The sequence below is a fragment of the Populus alba genome, chromosome 17 (genome assembly GCF_005239225.2).
Source record: "Populus alba chromosome 17, ASM523922v2, whole genome shotgun sequence".
NCBI lineage: Eukaryota > Viridiplantae > Streptophyta > Magnoliopsida > Malpighiales > Salicaceae > Populus > Populus alba.
In genome coordinates, this window is record NC_133300.1 from 4,170,764 (window position 1) to 4,191,121 (window position 20,358).

The 20,358-nt window shown below is 33.5% G+C and overlaps 3 protein-coding genes across 3 annotated transcripts; 1 reads left to right on the forward strand and 2 right to left on the reverse strand.

The window, feature by feature from the left end:
- Positions 1-736: 736 nt before the first annotated feature.
- Positions 737-5,271, forward strand: LOC118038572 (probable transcription factor PosF21). Its single transcript, XM_035044965.2, has 5 exons — positions 737-878; positions 970-1,989; positions 2,516-2,648; positions 2,863-2,947; positions 4,647-5,271. Exons 2-5 carry the CDS (start codon positions 1,307-1,309, stop codon positions 5,021-5,023), a joined length of 1,278 nt encoding a protein of 425 aa, XP_034900856.1. The 5' UTR covers positions 737-878; positions 970-1,306; the 3' UTR covers positions 5,024-5,271.
- Positions 5,272-6,549: 1,278 nt separating this feature from the next.
- On the reverse strand, positions 6,550-13,860 carry LOC118038570 (electron transfer flavoprotein-ubiquinone oxidoreductase, mitochondrial). The gene is made up of 18 exons (XM_035044963.2): positions 13,334-13,860; positions 13,104-13,180; positions 12,531-12,637; positions 11,792-11,873; positions 11,601-11,709; positions 11,078-11,124; positions 10,903-10,977; positions 10,428-10,544; positions 10,093-10,161; positions 9,764-9,856; positions 9,420-9,522; positions 8,967-9,091; positions 8,420-8,469; positions 8,224-8,290; positions 7,792-7,871; positions 7,286-7,414; positions 7,124-7,190; positions 6,550-6,829 (listed from the first exon to the last, which is right to left on the reverse strand). Exons 1-18 carry the CDS (start codon positions 13,719-13,721, stop codon positions 6,746-6,748), a joined length of 1,869 nt encoding a protein of 622 aa, XP_034900854.1. The 5' UTR covers positions 13,722-13,860; the 3' UTR covers positions 6,550-6,745.
- A 3,700-nt stretch (positions 13,861-17,560) lies between these two features.
- LOC118038573 (protein STRICTOSIDINE SYNTHASE-LIKE 13) lies at positions 17,561-19,466 on the reverse strand. The gene is made up of 4 exons (XM_035044966.1): positions 19,012-19,466; positions 18,437-18,721; positions 18,180-18,347; positions 17,561-17,960 (listed from the first exon to the last, which is right to left on the reverse strand). The coding sequence occupies exons 1-4, from the start codon at positions 19,377-19,379 to the stop codon at positions 17,561-17,563; spliced, it is 1,221 nt and encodes a 406-aa protein (XP_034900857.1). The 5' UTR covers positions 19,380-19,466.
- Between the last annotated feature and the right edge of the window lie 892 nt (positions 19,467-20,358).

Genomic DNA, 20,358 nt, shown 5'->3' on the forward strand with positions numbered 1-20,358 from the left:
ACGGGGGTCTGAAACATCCTAGTCATAATAAAATAGTCTTCTTCTCACATGGAATTTGGCTTCTAGAAATTCCAAATGAACCCACAAAGATAGAACCTTCCAAGGATGACACGTGCAATTGTCGCAAACATACCATGAGAAGGTGCATTTCAACTTATTCCCCCATTTACTCTCTTAAGAAATCTTCCTTTTAAATTAAATTTAATTAATATTTCAGTACAGAAAAGATAAATACAGAAAACACAAATATTGTCACAACCTAACCCAAAACTTAACCCAAAATATATATTTGCATTATATAGATATATACAGAAATATTTAAAATTTTTAAAATTTAATATAATATATATATCTTAATATTTACATAATGCAATAAAATATATACATATTTTAATATTAATGTAACACAACTGGGATCACAACCGGTTCAAATATATACATATTTTAATATTTACATAATGCAATAAAATATATTCATATTCATGACTTGAATTTTATAATGGATTGACTACGGGTAAAGCTCAATAATTTTGATAGCTACATTCACCCTCTACGAAGATTCTTTATTTCTACATAAATACGTATATTATGTATGTGTATAAATACATGTATGGTGTATAAAAGAAATACTATATATGTATACACGAAAGGTATGGTGAGAGCATGTGAGGTGAGTTGAATAGTTCTCCTTTTGTTTTTGACCTTTTTAACCCTTTTGGTTTTTGTTTTTAAAATTAGAATTAGAAGATCTAAAGGCCCCCAAAATCTCTATGGGAAAGAGAATTCATGTCTGAAATATTTTCCTTCAAAGTTATCAGATTTTCCCTGGAAATTTGTCTCACTAATCCCAAGGAGCTTTCAGCTGTCTGATTTCTTGGGTTTGCTTGCTTTTCATTTCTTTTAATATTCCCTTCCTGTTTTGTGGAATCTCTCTCTCTCGTTTTAATCAGATCTCTCTCATTTTTACAGGGTTTGTTGTTGTTATGTATAAAGTTAGAGACTTTGTGTCAAGTTTGATACTTTATTAGGTTTGTTGTTTGCGTGTCCTTAGTTTGTAGTGTTTTGTGGGAATTAGAGTGGATAATCTTTTGTTTTGAAGTGTAATTTGGGTGTTTATTAGGGTTTGGTTGTGTTCTCTTAGGCGTTTGAATGTCGTGTAGCTTCAAAATCAAGAATTTTTGGCATTTCCCTGTTTGTTGCGTGCAAAATCTTCATTTTGTGGACTCTTTGTTTGTGCCTTCTTGAGTTATTGAACTAGCTGCCCAAAAGTTTGATTAGGGTTTTGGGGTTTTTGTGATTTATTAAGATGGACAAGGATAAATCTGCTAGCCACCATAGTAGTGGTTTACCACCACCTCCAGGCAGGTACTCTAGTTTTTCACCCTCTGGGAGCTCCTTTAATTTGAAACCTGAGCAATCACCTTCTACATTTCCTCCAATGGCTCCCGGTAGTAGTTCAGACCCTAATCATTTCGGTCATGGATCGGATTCTAATCGATTTAGTCATGATATCAGCCGAATGCCTGATAACCCACCAAAGAATTTGGGCCACCGTCGGGCCCATTCTGAGATCCTCACTCTCCCTGATGATATTAGCTTTGATAGTGATCTTGGTGTCGTGGGTGGTGGTGCTGATGGGCCAACTTTTTCTGATGAAACTGAGGAAGATTTGTTGTCGATGTACCTTGATATGGATAAGTTCAATTCGTCCTCCGCCACATCTACTTTTCAAGTTGGGGAGTCTTTGGCTCCAGCAATGGGAGCACAAGCAATGGCACCACTGCCTGCTACAGTGAATTTGGGTGCTGGTCCAAGTGAAAGGCCTAGAGTTAGGCATCAACATAGCCAGTCAATGGATGGCTCAACAACTATCAAGCCGGAGATGCTCATGTCAGGTTCTGAAGAGGCCTCTCCTGCAGATTCTAAGAAAGCTGTATCTGCTGCGAAGCTAGCTGAACTTGCACTTATAGATCCCAAGCGTGCAAAAAGGTATCCCATCTCTCATTCTCTTAAATCTTTCTATTTTTCAAGGTGTGGTTTGTTAAGTTATGGGATTACTCATGATGCTAGTTTCAGTGGTAGCAATATCATGTCTGTTTCGCGTGAAATTAAAAATTCGTGCCCGTTCCATGAAATTTAATGTTTTTGAAACATTTTGTTATGGGGCATCCTTGAGTTTGTTATTGGCTCCATAAAAATAGTCTTATGAAGCACTGAATTTAATTGCACTCACTGTTCATAAGGTACTTCTTGTAGTGAACATACCTGGCATATACAGGACTTCTTTTCGGAATAGTTTGTTATACAGATAGCATGGAATTTTTGTTAAGCTCAAATGAAGTTTTCTGCTTGTATAAAAATGGTCTTGAATTCCCCTGCTGCAAAGGACTCATCTCTCTCCTCTTTCATCCCTCTTATTTTATTTCCTTCTATAAAAAAAGAGAGAGAAGACATTTCCATTGTTTTATTTATTTTAGATTGACGTCAGACATGTTCATTTCTGTTCCATCTATAGGATTTGGGCCAACAGGCAATCTGCTGCAAGGTCCAAGGAGAGGAAGATGCGTTACATAGCTGAACTTGAAAGGAAAGTGCAGACACTCCAAACAGAAGCGACGTCGTTGTCTGCTCAATTGACTCTTCTTCAGGCAAGTTGCATAAGCTCACTCTTATTTATTTGTGAACTGTATTTGGTTTGACTTGATTGTCCAATGGAAGTTGTAGCCTATGTTACCTTTTTTCTATACGTTAATTTAATATAGCCTATGTTACCTTTTTTCTATACGTTAATTTAATAAGTAATGTTTCATCGGGAACACATTAATGCATGTCAAATTGATATTGCTGCTTATGATTTGATAGAGGGATACAAATGGCCTGACTGCTGAAAATAGTGAACTGAAACTGCGTTTGCAAACGATGGAGCAGCAGGTCCACTTGCAAGATGGTAAGGGTCTCCCCTGAATTTTCTAAATACAATTGCCAATTTTAGTTGATGTTTTTTTTCCATTAATATTTGTGTTATTTGTATATGGTTTTTATGAAGAGGCATTTTGATATGTATAAAAAGCATATGAGTGCATGCTGTGATCCACAAACAATGTTGCCCTATTTTATCTCTTCATGCCCGTATCTTCTAATAGCAATATACTGTCAATGTCAGCGTGTGCATGGTCTGGGTATTTGGTATTAATTGTGTATATTCATCATCCTACGACTTACATATTGCCACAAACAGAAGTCTTTTCATTATATATATATAGGTAACTTTTTTTGGTTGTAAACACTGTTATTTTGTGATCTACATCTTTTTTTCCACTTATGCATTTTCTGTGTTGTACACAATCTAGATTTTGCTTAGAACTGTCATTCAATATGGCGTCTGCAATTGCTAAACTTTCCCCTTTCTTTCACTCATTTGATCAGGAAAGGAATTGTAATATGCCCTGTCTAGTGGCCAGGAATGTTCATAATCTTTTAATTTGGTTACTTGTCATTTAGGACACTTTTCATGCCAGAGGATTTTGTAGTTGTTTTTGTTGAGTTAAATACGGGATCAGCTGTGTTTCTTTACATGGCTGATTAAAATGTCAACTGGTTAATTATTTGTTGATATTTGCATGGCCAAGGGCATGCATTAAAACCACAGTTGTGGGCTACATGTTTCATCCCTGGATTAAGACCTAGGACTGGGAATTGAGCTGACTTCTCTAAATTAGGAAGATAATAGGTGTTATTTATTTCAGCTCGGAAATTGTCCTCCAAAATGTGCATACTTCAGTCGTCTTAGAGTCAGGGATTTTGGGTATTATTTATTTTCAAGTCTTAAAATGTGCACTTGGCACTTGATAGCATTCAACTAATGGTGTGCTTGGCATGGGATGCGATACTGTTGTGATATAGGTAGTTATGGATAACAATAAGAAATGTATACTACATTGGGGAAATAAATTTAAAGCTCCAAAGATGATGCATGACGTAGCCTGTGTAGACTGAGTTGCATGTGAAAGATCTCAAGGATGCTATGCATTGAGTTATAGGGATTTTGTTTTTATAGTAAGCTTGCTGATGGATACTTTATTGCAGAAGTGATTGTTGTCTATAAATTGGTGTTCAAGTAGCTCTTCCACTTCCAAATTTTATGCAAGCACTTTATTTTGTGGAATGGTTTCTCGTGAATGCCCAAAAATTATTGCTAACTTAACCTTATTATTCGAGTTTTATACCTTGTATTGGGAGCAGGTAGTTTCTATTCTCATTTGGGGGTGTGAATCGCCTTTTTTATTTTTTGTGACGTGAACTAGCTTTGAGTGGGCATTCCAAATATAAGCATTTCCTCATTTGTAAGACTTGTTAGGCACTTAGTGGAGGCATAGCTGTTTAGAACTGCTAAATAGAAGCAAGTCGATAAACTTTGCACCAGTTTTATTTGACACATGGTAGAGACACTTCTGTCTTAGCATAGGCAAAATTTGCTCACGTGGCCATTCATAAACTTGCAATTGCATCCATATGCAGCTTCTGTACCCTGTATCTTCCATCGATAGGGCCGTTGATGAATTTGGTTGTGCATATTAATTTTGAATTTATTCAGATTCAACTTCTTTTGTTACAGGCCTTAATGATGATTTTTTGTTTTGTGATAGCCTTGAATGATGCACTGAAAGAAGAAATTCAGCATCTGAAGGTACTGACTGGTCAAACACCAAATGGTGGACCCATGATGAACTATGCATCTTTTGGAGGAGGCCAGCAATTATACCCCCCCAATAATCAAGCAATGCATACTTTCTTAGCTGCACAACAGTTTCAACAGCTCCAAATTCATTCCCAGAAGCAGCAGCAACAGCAGCAGCAGCAGCAGCAGTTCCAGCTACATCAGCTTCAGCAGCAACAACTTCAACAGCAGCAAGAGCAACAGCAGCAGCAACAAGGTGGGGATTTGAAAATGAGAGGATCATTGACTTCTTCAAGTCAGAAAGACAATGGATCTGAGGCTAATTCCTCTTCATCAAAGGATTGAAAAAGAGAAGGCAGCTACTTAATGGTCTCTACTGTTGTTTACATACTAGTTGCAATCTGTTGTCACATAGGATATTTTCCCTTACTTTTATCTCCAGTCCTTCTAATACACATTACCTTACATTTCTACCTTACATTTCATCTAGGCAGCTCTATATTCTAGTTTGCTCTAAGTGTTTAATATGGTATAGTCTATGTAGAACCTTTATTACAATCATGGGCCTTTGTTGGCGATTTGTTGATTCGAAATTCGTAGGTGTGTCCTCAGTTGTACCCCACCAAAACCCATAAAACTCCACTTCCTGTCCGATATGGGTTTTTACACATGCAAGTTCTTATTGATGTTTATGTGCTTGGTCACCTCTGTTTCTATACCAGAGTCTCAAATGGGAAGTACAAATTTCGCTGGTTGTTACTCGTTTTCGTTGCTTTCAGTGTGGACCAAAGAGGCATTTGAACCCAACACCCCATTAAAGAAAGAAAACAGAAAGGGTTATGTTGTTTTTAGCGGTGCTCATGGTACTTGCCTGACTGTATTATGCCATCCAGTTCCCCACTTGGAGCTGCAATGGAAGTGACAGAATTTAGAGCAAGGACAAAAGTGGGTCCTAAATTGCCAATGTAATGTAAGAAAATGTTTTGTCGTCGGAGGTTAAGTTTAATACGTAAGAGGAGATGTTCTTAGGTTGCCTAATTATTGTTGGCGAAAGTGGATGGGGACTGCAACTAGCTCATGAAGTTGTCTGGAGGGATTGTTACCTAATAAATTAATACTGGCCCCGCTTTCTACATCACCTTCATCGTTCCTTCCTGGTTTATTTCTTTTGGTTGATGATTATTTTGGTGAATATATAGAAAGGAATTGAAAATGATTTACAAACTATATATATATATATATATTATCATGTTTGTTGGTTTCAAACTGGCTTGAAAAGAAATTAGACTCAAGTCTTGATTAGTATCTTTACTTGCTCGGGAATAATTACCTTAGGAATGAATTTATTTGAGAATTGGGATGACAATAGCTTGGTAAGACTTTAAACAAGAGATTAAGCTCTTCTCCTAATCATACTTATTAAATTTGACCCTACAAGTTGACTTAAAACATATGGGAGTCAAAGCATAACCTAAGTGTAATTAAAATTAATAGATAAATATTCACCTAAAAAACTGATTAATAAAGATCTAGTACACACCAAGAAAAAAAAAATCATTTTAATAAAAACAGTTGCTAGACTTTTTTCTGACAACTATATTCCCAATCCATCAAAAAACAGAAATAAATGATATAAGTCTTTCATGCTAGTTTGCATGGCAACTCCCTTAGATTGTATTGACAATCTTTTCTTTATCAGTGCTCAGACAAAATTTTGCAAATGCGCAACATAGAGAAATGGCCTAAATAGCATGGCTTCAAATCATAGCGAAAAAAGGTTTTTATAGCTTGCTTAAGGATTCAAGTCAGTTTCGATAATGTTAATCATTCTTGATTATTTGATACTGTATTTATAGCTAATACAATCAATCAATCAGCAAGGGATCTTCCATTTTCTGTGTCAACTATGCAAGATATCAAATAAATATATCAGCATCATGAGATTCAAGCTTTGCTTGTTTCCTGTGAGGTATTTACAGGAAAATACTCTTTATTTTAGGGTTGCTTTGTTTCTGAAAACTTATACATGAAATGTCCTTTTTCAATGAAGGTCACAGAGTAAATAATCTACATGACTGAGTAGCCTGGGCCACCTCCCCCTTCTGGCACTGTCCATTCAATGTTTTGCTTTGGGTCTTTGATATCACATGCCTGAAAATAGTATTCAAGCAAAGTTAATGAAGAAACGAAGGAAGTTGAATGATCAAATTAGGCATTTGACAAGCACAACATTGATCCTTTTCTGGTTGAAGTTACCTCTTCAATGCTTACAGAAAAAAGAAAATTCATCACTTTAGCTTATAATTAGAGTTATCATTTCATATTTATAATTTATGATGGTTCCGGAGGCTGGAGGTAATTTCTAAGCGCTAGAAAATGGAACCCTCAAAACAGACTGAAAAAGGAAAAAAAAAAGAAGAAGCTAGAAAATGGTCTAAACAATACCTTGCAATGCAGGCAATTCTGGGCATTGATCTGTAACTTCAGCTGACTGTTCTCATCGGAGACGTATCTGTGTTTCAAAGAAAAGTGAAAGGAATTATAACATATACAATCCATTTGAAAAAGGAAACCTAAAGTGCAGGCCATATCAAGAATGTGTATTACTCATATACACGAGCAGGACAATATCGTGACTCTGGTCCAGCATATTCTGGCAAATTCAGAGTCTCAGGAATCTTGGGGTCCTTCAAACGAAGATGAGCAGGCTGATCGTGGTCATGATTAGTGTTGCTCCTAAACAAGCAAAAAAAATAAAATGAGAAAAGACAAGAAAAGGGAATTGGAAGGAAAAAGAAAAGGAGAAAAATGTGCTATAAATTCCACATCAACGGAGCCCAAAGAAATGGGAACTTTATTACAATATGTTATTCCTTCCAGTCATAAGAAGCAGAGACCCTTCCCCTATGTATTATATTCATAGCATCCTAAAAATAAACATTTCACCACAAGTTCTTGTAATTAATTTAGAAATGCTACAAAAAGCACATCCTTCATGAAAAGTCAACAATAATAGCATCCCCATGGTAACGATCCTGGAAAATGACAAGGCTATCCACCCAACAAAATTGAATGATAACTGAACAGAATAATCACAGTGTATATTTACAAACCTGTGGAGGGAGGTTGGCACATCAAAAGAAAAAACTCCATCAGGCTTTGGATATTCAATTGGAGAGTGTAACCGTGCAGCCTGAAAAATATGAGGGTTCATCAGTCAGCATTCAATTGTTCCATCTCCTACTCTTAGTCTATACTAAGAATTTATAGTGTTACTTAAACTCAAAAATAATAAAAGAAAGAAAAGAGTTAACTTCCTCTTCACTCAGAGTCCACTTGCTCTTCACTCTTTTTGACACATAGAACTGGGAGAGTAACTCCGTAGACATTTATTGAGCACATCATTAAAGCAAAAGTGATAATGCTAAAGCAACAAACTTAGGATGGTCAAATTATATTCCCCATCTTTGCAGTGTTCGATTGCTGAAGAAATTAAAATACCATGTGTGATAGAGCAAACTGTTTCCTAAGAAGTGTCTTCTTACATTTGTTGCCTCATGATCAGGTTTCCCATGTTTCAGTGTGAATGGGGACCTTCCTTTTAGTATGTAGCTGCCAGACAGAAAAATTCAGCTAAATGAGATTGCAAAGAAAAAATTATTACATAATTAGAAATTTTCAAAGGTCAAGCAGTCAAGAAATAAATGATTAAAGTACAAAACCAGTAAGGTGAAATCTTACCGTTCTAATGCACTAATGGCCAGTCCAGGAATAACCCCATATTCAAAAGCCTGCAGTGATAAAATCATATTTCAGAATGAAAGGGTTCCCTATATATGCAACTTCAACAAACACCCTTTCTTATTCACTCAATCAAACTCCATATTACCAATAGTTTTTGCACAATTAAGGGACCATATTAATCATTGTGCACTGTATAAATACAGCCTTAAGCAGACTGAACATACAGTGGTTTCTCTAGTGTTTGACAACCAAGCCAATGCAGACTGAACATACAGTGGTTTCTCTAGTGTTTGACAACCAAGCCGATAACAACTTAAAAAAACTGTTATATACTGTCTGCACGAGTCTATGTTATTTCATGCTATAGTAATCTATGAAATAAATAATTCAGGTAACATATGTATGCTCAGTTGAGGTCCCTTCATCAATTAAAAGAGTCATATAAGTTAAGTACAGAGCTCACAATAGTAGACGGACCTATTTGTAGGTGAACAAACAGAACATTGTTTGTAAAGAAAAGAAGGGATTGAATTGGCGCACATACGGGTCGATAGTTTCGAGCTCGGTGGAGTTCATCCCATATCCAAGAACTCCCTAAAGTTTCCCAATATGATTTCAAGCTTGTGCCTTCCCTAAGAGAACCAAATGCTGCTTCTGCTGCTAGCATTCCTATACGAAGAAAGCAAGAAAAATAAATTAGACATTCACTGTTACCTAAAAGATGGATGGTAATATTCTGAAATCTCTGTTTCTCTTCTAGGAAAGTTGGTAAACTAGATTCATACTACAACCACAAATGGACATACTCCAGGAAGATCATCTATTTACTGTAACCTTTGAAGTAACTTGCCAGTCTAAAGTGTTCTAACAGTATTTAATTCAAACTTTGCATCATCACACGGTTCATTAAATTGATTAACATGCCCTAATCAGAACATACTTAAATAGGAAAGTTAGGCGAAGATAAGCCAAACTGTATGATTAATGTGATTGGTACCTGATTTCATTGCAGTGTGTGTTCCCTTTATTTTTGGTACATTTAAGAAACCAGCTGAACATCCAATAATTGCTCCTCCCGGGAAAACTGGATACGGAATGGACTGAAATTTAACTAGCATCATATTCTTATTGTATAGCATTTAATAATGGACAGAAGATGTTATGCCTCGTATATCCATGAACAGTTTGATCCATAGTTTATGTGAACTTTTGGAATTGCATCCTTCCAAATTTAAGTGTCAAACATGTACACCTTCCAAGAGATTTGTAAATCATTGTTTTTGGCACACAAAAATTGCGTTAGATTGCAAGCCACCTATAAATTAGAGATTACCGACTCACCTGAATACCACCTTCATTTAAAGTGCGAGCCCCATATTGGATTACAGTTCCCCCTTCCAGAAGGGGTCTGATGGCGGGATGATGCTTAAATTTCTAAGAACAAAATCCAATAAGTGGAAATTGAATAAGATTCCAAGAACTGTTGCTCCATGGATGAGCAAGTTAAAAGCCAGAAATATAAGACAACATTTTTTGACTATTTTATAACACAAGCAACCTGGAGAAGCATTAAATGATATGATAACCTAGATCCGTGTGCACATGCCCTACAATTAAAATGGGAGATATTGAATGCAAAGCTTGACAAAAGACCTGTAAATATGGTTCACCTGGAATTCCTCGTAAGGGTTCAAGTAAGGATTGTGATAATTCAAAGCAACCACCAATCCGATTGAAACCTGTTTGATCAATCGAGGTAAATATAATTACGAGCTTTAGTTATCAAAATAAATGGTGATAAATAGCTCCAAGGTGAGAAACTGTTGAAAGAAGGTGATAAATAGCTCCAAGGTGAGAAATTGTTGAAAGAACAGTATTGTCAAATGATTTTTAAAACTTGAACAGCAATTACTTTTGCAGGACAAAGAATGAAATAAAAATCTGGCAAGAAACGCAACACTCAAAAACCTCGTCTTGTTTTTAGAGTTTGATTAAAACACATTACCTGCCTATCTTTCATATGGTACAAAAATGACCCCCCATATGTTTTCTGATCCAAAGGCCATCCTATCGTGTGAAGAACAGCACCAGGTTTATGCTTGCTCTCATCAATTTCCCAAACCTGATCGAACCAATAAAATAACAGATCAAAATAAATTAGATGAATGAAAATGGCTTGATTAGACTTCATGTATGGCATTAAACCAAGAAAATTTCCTTCAAAAAATCCATCAATAACAATCAAAACATTTTTGAAGGATACTATGAACTAAGCATGAAAACAAGGACAATTGCAACAACTATAATTTCATTAATATATCTAACCTTAGTGGCTATACAACTAGTGTGAGTGCTTTGTTACAATTTCTAGTGTAAACACAAGGAAAATTGACATTGTTGCGTCAAAGGGAAAGGAAAAATAGAAATCTGAAAAGTTAAAAAAGGCAGTAGAACATAAAATTTGCTTGAAGATAGGTTACCTCTTTAATTCCTAAAGCATAAGTCTGATGTTGAGCATGCCCCTTCTCTCTCAATTTGTATTTTTTAATTAGTTTCTGTTAGAACAAATATAAGACCAGCCTTAGCATAATTATCAGTAGGTTAGCTCAGAAGTTTAACGGTGTCTACTACAGCTAAATACTTATTTCTACAAACCTCTGATAAAGATCCTCTACAACCTTCAGCTAGAAGCGTTACGCGACCTGCATGTTCATGTCACCCTTATAACCATTAATTAAACCACAGAAAACTTAATACTAGTCATTCTCAGAAAAAAAAACATACTAGATTGAAGTCTGATATAAATGTAACAAATGAGCATGATTAAATGGCCATCCGAGGTGTATCTAAGGTCATTGAGGAAAATGATACGTTGGCTCTCATTTCATGGCTGTTTAAGAGGGAAAGGCAGGATAGACATCTTATTTTGTTGGAAGCTAAGAGTGGTCTGTGGCCTTATTGAAAAGAAAACCCAAAAGGGTAAAGTCATGTGTCCAGATTGGAATAGAAATACTCATAGGATGCATTATTAAATTCCATATAGTAAGGCTAGAGAGAAGAGGTAAAAAAGAACAATTCTTGCTCAATTCTTCATTGTTAACTGAAACTAAAAACAGGAAAAAAACCACCTTAGATCTGGTAAAATTTCAAGGATTTTAGATAACAGAGGGTGTCGGACCTTTCAGCTCTACACCACGTTGAAAAGTATCCTTCTTAGAACCATCTTTGGCAATTCCCATATCGTTAGTTCCAATGCCAACAACACTGTCATTTGCATCATATAAGATCTGGTAAAATTGCATAACTTGTAAATACATTCCTGCAGTGATATAATTGTTGAGAAAAATACGAGAGCCAAACTAACTGTACCTCACTTGCTGCAAAGCCAGGATATATCTCAACTCCAAATTCTTCAGCTTTTATCCCCATCCAACGCACTAATTGACTTAAACTGCATCAGAGGACCCACAATGACAATGAACTGACAGAGTAAAAAAAGAAGAGTTGCAGAGCAAGTACTAATTGTTGTAAAATAGAGACAAAGGAAGAGACAGTTTAGTCAGATATCTTAAGATGCAAAGTGTTAAGATGACCTAAAAGTTCTCGCAAGCCAGTAAGACTCTATTACATGACCAGCTTCCTTTCCAAAGAAGTGAACCAACAATGCAAACAGAATCAATTTCAAATTCAAGTCAAGAAGTGGTTACTCCACAGAATTACAACCTCCTTTCTGGTGTGACAATCAAATGCAGTGTGTCAATTAGGCTGCAATGACTCCACCATAGACTGATAATCAAACTTTAATAAAATTGTTCAGAAAGTCAGAAAAAAAAAAAAAAAAACTTTATGACAATGGCATGAACAGTATATGGCCCAGCCCAACAGAAACTTCATATACATAAAAGATTATCAAGTACTCAGTCTGACTATTTGTAAAACTGTTCTCAGGTAAATTGCATAAATTCTCAAGAATTCATTCATGATGCGAAGGAAACAAAGACAAAATCTTAAAGAAACAGGATTTGAAACCATTCAGAATCGTATAAAATCAGATTTGCATCATCACACAAATATTCCAGGCAAAACAGGAGGACATCACATTAATTACCTTATAACATAGTTCCCCTTGTTATCAAAAGGACATGGAAGAGAAAAGGCACGATCCTTTGTAAGAAACCAAAACTTGTCAGAAGATACAGGGACATTGATTGGTGCCTGCAAACCCAGATTGGCAAAGAATGCATACAAGAATCAAAAGAGGTATGTGGTGGTGATACATTTTGCAATGTATTGATTCTACTTCAGTGTACTTTTTTAGCAACAGCTAAAAGCTTCACTACACAATTACTGTCAGATTTATACACCAAGCAAAAGTTTTAAGAAAATAAAAAGGAATCATAAATATATCTGGAACCAAAATAAAGTCTGCTAGAAATATTACATATTCAATAAAAGTTTATTGCTAATTGAATCCTTCATCCAACTTGAAACACAAATCAACTACATTTAATCAATGAAGAACCGGTAAGAAACATTAGCAGGATGAGGCTTCATTCTATACTCCCATCGTTAACTGTATGATTCTTGTATGTATTCTTGAATACAAATCTTATATCATATTAACCTTCAAAACAATGGCAAGAATTGCAACGAATGCCATAGACAATCAATGAAAAATTACCTCTTCCTCTTTCCAATGCGGTAGAAGTTCATCCAGTGCTCGGGGCTCAAACACATTGCCGGATAAGATATGAGCACCTACAACCACATTGAATAACCCAAAAAAAAAAAAAGAGCCATACAAATAAATAAAATCAAAGAAAAAGAATTAAATAAACTCATTTCAAAAGCTCTATTAACACTAATACAATCTCGGAAGCCAAAAATACTACCGGCAATTTAGACAAATACCTACTTCAGGGCCTTTCTCAACAACACAAACCGATAAATCCACACCCTTTTCACTAGACAACTGCTTCAATCTTATTGCAGCTGATAATCCAGCCGGTCCAGCACCAACAATCACAACATCATACTCTATAGACTCCCTTTGAGCTTCACTACTAAACCTCCTAACAAAACCTTGATTTTTATCAAAATTCCTCATTTTAGCACAACTTGGCCAAAGCCCATATGAAAAAACCCGGTTGAAGCATCCTTTTGAGGCTATAAGACTCCAGCTTTGATGGAAACAAGAAGACCAATCTGCAGAGATTGAGTGTTTTTGAGGTGATTTCAATGGATTGAACAAAGATTTAAGAGAATTGGACTTTGAACGAAGTGAAATGAGTCTCTGCATAATTTAATGATTGATTGATGGATAGAATGTGGTGATTGAGAAGCTAAGTTTGAATCTTTTTTATTGCACAGCTTGTTTGGTTAAGGATGATGAGCTGACGTTCCATGTTCATCTTTCCATGTTGGATCATGGATGTGACCCATTATGACAGGTGGTGAACATAAGGAGGATTTTTTATTATTATTATAATCTCCTCTCATCATACTATACGCTTGAATTTTTTTTATTTTTATTTTTATTTTTTAAATATATATTTATAAATTTAATTTTATTATTTAATATTAGAGTATAAATTTTTTAATATTTTATGAGATTGTTCTAAAATTTTAATTCAAACTATATAAATTTACGCGTGAACCTCCTTTTCTTTTTTTAATTATTTTTTTAATTTTTATTTTTTAATATTAAATTAATAAGGAACTAGATTTCATGATTTATTTTGATCTTCTTTCTATAATGTTATCTCTATTTATAACTTGTATCGTGACTTTGATGAATTAATCCGAATTAACTTGAATTATTTTTTGTTTTTTTAATATATATTTTTTCATCTTTCAACACTAAATTGATTGATAATTACATTTCATGATTTGTTTTAATTTGTTTTTTTATTGGGTTATCTTGATTTTATTACGAGTTATATGTTTGACAAATTAATTCAAGTTGACTAAGGTTATTTTTTTAATTGATTTTTTTTACAATTTCATCATTTAACATTATGTTTTTGGATATTAAGCTTTATAATTTATTTTCTATATAATTATCATAATCTCATGACTTAGCATATGAATTGACAAGTTAACCCGAGTTGATATAAATCGATTCAATATGTTATTATCTTTATTTTTATTAAAAAAATCTCATCCTAGATAATTATATTAATTTAAAACTATTTTTTTTTATAGTTATTTAGATTATCTTTAGATTTATCATGACAATCGAGTTACATTAAATAAATTTATAAATAATTTATTTTTACTAGAAAAAATATTAGCAATATTAATATATTATTTTTTACATTAAAAATAATTTAATTCAATTTACAGCATTGCATGAGTGAATTACCTAGTCTTTATCTAAAGATTCTATGAATTAGATTCATCCATTCGATGAAATTAGACAATGTGGGAGATAATTTTTCTAAGATTATCATTAATTAAAATTAAAAAAAAAAAAAACTAATTAGGATAGGGTTTTTCATTACCTCTCCTCACAAAGCAAAAGGTTATTTGTATTTTTTTTTCTTCAATTAATTATTCTTTATTTTATAATATTAATTTTTTTTTATTTAGTGATCTCACTTTTACAATATATATTATAAGTTTGATGAGTTAACTCAAGTTTTTTTTTCCTAATTAACTTTTTTTTATTCATTTTATCTTTTAATATTAAGTTATTTAAGAATTAGACTTTATGATTTGTTTTGTTTGCTTTTTATTAGGTTATCATCGCCTTATGACATGAGAATAGTGTTTAACGGTTTAACTCGAGTTGACTGGAGTTATTTTTTATGTTTTTTTTTAATTGAATTTTTCTCCTAATTTTATCATTCAAGATTGAGTTGGTTAAGAATTGAGTTTCATAATCTGTTTTAATTTGCTTTCTATGAGGATATCTTGTTCACATGATCAAGGTCACAAGTTTTGGTATTTTTACCCCGATTAAATTAGGTTGTTTCTTTAATTTTTTTTTTAAAGGTTTTCTCGGTCTCACAATCTGGATTAGGAATTCTTCAACATTTGATTTGCTTTTTATTTGGCTGTCTTCATCTTATTACTCAAGTTGCAGGTTTGATAGATTAACTTAGTTAACTATTAGGGATTGTTTGGGATTGTAGTAGCGATGACAATTTAAAGTACTTTTCGTTTAGAAACGTATTAAAATAAAGTTTTTTTTTTAAAAAAAAAATATTTTTTGACATCAGCACATCAAAACAATCTATATATATATATATATATATATATATATATATATATATATATTAAGCAAATAAAATAGTAAAAAAATTTAAAATTTTTGGGAACGCGGTTTGCATCGCGTTCCCAAACATGCCTTAAGTTTTTTTTTTTTTAAATTGACTTTTTTTTCTTCTTCATCATTTACTATTACATGTGATTAAGAATTAAGCTTTATTATTTATTTTGATTTATTTTTTATTAGGTTATTTCAGCCTTATGACTAAAGAATAATGTTTAACAAGTTAACCTATGTTGACTCTACTTATTTTTTATGTTATTTTTTAATTAAAATTTTTATAAATTTTATCATTCAATATTGGACCTGACATAGTTGATTAGCAATTGAGATTCATGATTTGTTTTGATTTATTCTCTATAATATTATCTTAATCTCATAACCAGCATAGTAGATTTGACAGGTTATCTCGGGTTAAATTAAGTTATTATTTTTTTTTCTATGAAATTATCTTGGTATCATGATTTGAGCCATGAGTTTAATGAATTAACTCGGGTTGTTTTTTATGTTCTTTTTTTAATTGATTTTTTTTAATGTCATCCTTCACTGATTGAGAATTGAAGATTGAAATTTATAATTTATTTTGATTTAATTTATATGGGGTAATCTCGGTTTTATGACCCAGATCATGAGTTTAACAAGTTAACTCGGGTTGTGTTTTTAGATATTTATTTATTTGATTTTTTTTCAATTTTATTATTCAATATTTGAGTGATTAAGAATTAAGCTTTATAATTTGTTTTGATTTTCTTTTTATGGGGTTATTATAATCTCATAACTTGGTTTATGAATTTGACATGTTAACTTGTGTTAACCCGAGTTAATCCACTATATTGTTATTTTAATATAAAAAATGTCATCTTGAAATTTTTTTGAATCAAATTATATTCTTACAAGTCATTTGGATTACTTTTGAATCCATAAATTCAACCCCTAAATAGTTTAATTTTTTTTAACTAGAAAAAAACATTAATAATATCTAAATATATTTTTTATGTTAAGTAGAAATTTAACTTGACTTACAGTGAATAATCTAGTTATTTTCTAATTACGCAGAGAATTAATTATATTGAGAGGTGAAGAAATAACATGTGGTCTGTGATTGTAGTTAAAAATCAATTTTTATTAGTATTATTTTGAGTCAATATTTTTTTTTTTTCATAAAAAAAACCCTTTCATAACTTAAAAATGCAAATAAGGGTCTCTTTAAAAGTATGGTTGCAGTTATTTTTTAAAATATTTTTCATGGTAAAATATATTAAAATGATATTTTTTTAATTTTTTTTGAGATTAGTATATCAAATTCATCTAAAACATAAAAAAATATTAATTTCTAGTAAAATAATTTTTTTTAAAAAAATTTTTAGAAACACGTTTCCAAATGCCCTTAAAATTTAATAGTGGTTAAACTCGGTTTATATTAACAAATTGATTTGATAAACTTATAATTGAGAGCTTAAATATAATTGGATTTTTTGTTAATCAAACAAAAGCAAAATATTAACCCAACTAATTACTTTATATGTAACTATGTTCTTAATAACTTTGTTCGAACATGGCTTAAATGCTTCTTGATCAACATGCAAGAAAAAAAAAAACTATAATTTTAATAAAAATTATTGACAAGTGACTCAATAACTCGGGTTTTTTTCCAGGTTTTTTCGTCGAACAATTTAACAAAACATCTTGATCACAAAGGGATGAATAATCTAAAATAAAATAATAATAATAATTAAAAAAAAAAACATCAAGGGGGTACAGATCTAGGAAAGTGACAGAGGAGTCTTCAATTTGTTAAACCATTGCTAAATAAAGGAAAATCCAAATCAAAAGATGAACAAAATAACTATCAGGATTTGTGCTGTTTAAGGAAAAGGGAGGGTAGCAATGTGGTTATGAGCCACAGTTCCAATCCACAGCTTCCCTTCTACTTCCCTGACTTCACTCGCTAGCTTCATCACTTCACCCTTTGGATCCTCAAGAACTTCCAAGATCTCTCCATGCTCATTGAAGAGGGATACGACTGTGTACATCTTCATGCCCATCATCCTGGCTAAGTACCTCATTTGGATTGGTAACCGGAAATAAACACTCTTCATCCATGGATTCCGAGTAAGAACCTCCTGTGCTGCTGTCCTGCAGCAATCTATTGCAACCCAGAATTGGCCTCTATCATTAAGTCTTACGTTGTCCGGAAAACCAGGCAGGTTTGCGACAAGTTCCACCCTCCCGGTCTCCGGTCCTTCCAGCCAGTATTTCATTAGCCTGTGGCATTCATTGCCATGCATGTTAAACCAAATGACCAAGCTTGTCATAACCTCCTACTCATCATGCACTACTGTCCATGATGTTCATAGTGCAATCTTTGAATGGAGTACCAATTTGGTTTCTTTTAGACATTCGCCGAAACGATCGAATTGGATCATACAATATTGAAATTTTTTTTTGTAGAATTACAACTTTACAAGGATGTATGAACATTACCTGCAATTGGTAGTCTCGGTGAAGACAATGAAAGTTTGGTCCACAGATAGCTGCACTCCATTTGGAAATGCGAGGCCATCCAACACTACATGAGTTGTTTTGGTAGGAGGGTCATATCTGAGAAGCCTACCAGTGGATTCTCCTTCCAACAATATGAAGAAATGGTCCCTGCAGAACAAAGTCATATCAACAGCTCCAAAATTGTACAGAAATAGCCAAATCTTGTAAGAACAGATTCCATTTTTGTGTACTCTTACACTCTGTCGTATCTCTTGCTGGTGTCAGTAAAGAAGATGGATCCATTGTTGTGTATGTCAAGGTCATTTGCAAAGAGTATTGGGTCCCCTCCCAAATGAGTTGCCAAAGGAGCAGCAAGCCCTCCTTCAGGCCCAACTACCAGAAGGCCATAATAAGCATCAGCAATATACAAATTTCCACTCTCTTTGTGGAACCTTAGACCCAGTGGACGACCACACAGTTTCTCATGCTTCCATTGCTTAGATGTGGTCGAGTCAACTCCTCTAGCACAAAGTTTCTCTGACCTTTCAAAGCCAATTCGAAGAATAGTTAGTATATATCAGCAAGGAGATGTTAAAAGAGAGAACAAATTCATGTTCCAGATTTCTTTGATTTGACTCACTAACTTATTGATCTTAATTAGCAACTTCATTAGAGAAAGTTTTCCCTCAACACAAGCTAATTACTTGGCATATACTCCAATTGCCAAGAATTTTCGTATATGCAAGTTATAAACCATCTACATCTACAAGAATTTTCAGAGTAGATGAATACATATTTTCTCTGTTTTCATCAAGTCATTAGTAGAACTCACCAGTTTGTGGAAACAAGTGCAAAGGTTTCCCATCCAACATCCTGTCCCATCCATCTCACAACGCGTCCATCGGCCAAACCAGCGTAAGGGCCTCGCCCCAGGCTGTCGAACTCCAACGATTCAGGGCCAAAAACTTCATCGACAAACTCCAAATTTCCGGACCCTAATCGACTTCTATTGTCTCTAGGCCAGTTTTCCATGACTTGCTTGTAAGGGGCAAGGTCATGCTTAAAAGGCTTGAAATCATGGTCTCCTAAAGGTCCCAGTTTAAACGGATCCATTATAACAAAACTTATAGCTAGAGCAAGAACTAGGAGAAGTGGATGCTGCAACAATGTCCCATCTCTTTGCGATCCTTTCTTCTCCATCTCGAGGAACTTGGTTAGATCGAGAGAATGTGTGTTGCGGGAAGGAAAGATCCAGTGAGGGTGTAAATGGTGGATCGTTAGGACACAACTTAGTTGATTTTCATATGTTAGGAAGTAGAGAGCATGCGGTGTTCGTGATTTCATTGAGTTCAGAAGTAGGTTGTCTGTTGTTGGCCATGTTATTTGCATTTCTTCTTACTGTTGAGATACAAACCAGAAATTATGATTTCCCTCTGGCAACTGAATAGAATTTTACCCATAAATCTAATTCAATCGAAACATTCAAATGCAAGCATTGCCTCCATGAATGGAGTCTTTTTAACTAGTGATGAAAGTAAGTTGGCTGCATACACAAGCAATGCAATTTGTACAAAACAATTTTTATAGGACAACTGCAGAGGATAAGCCTCATCATGATAAAGCTTTTGGGTATCTTGTTTACTGTATTGGGACAAAAAAACAGAGATGATATAGATATGGCATATACTTCCTGTTTTGAAAATATAGAAATTTACTTAAAAACTACGAAAAAGGCATTTACTTTATGTTCCATTTCCATCTCTTTAATCAAATACGTTTCTGTTTTTTTTTTTTTTTTTTTTTCTGTATTTGTCCTTGGTTTCTCAAGAAAGGAAGAATAAAGAGACAGATGTGTAGAATAAGAGATACAGAAAAATATACATTCTTAGTATCTTGTACTATTACATTATGGTCTTATATTTATTACAATCTTTGATTCAAAAAATTTTATAATTAAGGATACAATTAATGATAAAATATACATTTAATTTCTAGAATATCTGTTGCAGATATGATTATAATTATCTTTAGTTTTAAAAATCTCTTGTGCAGGTATGATCAGAAATCACGATCCCTGATCATGATTTTTTCAGTATCAGGAATCCCTGATCATAATTATAATCTTTAAATATTTATTTTTAATATCATTATTATTTTCATTGTAGATATCATCAGAGAT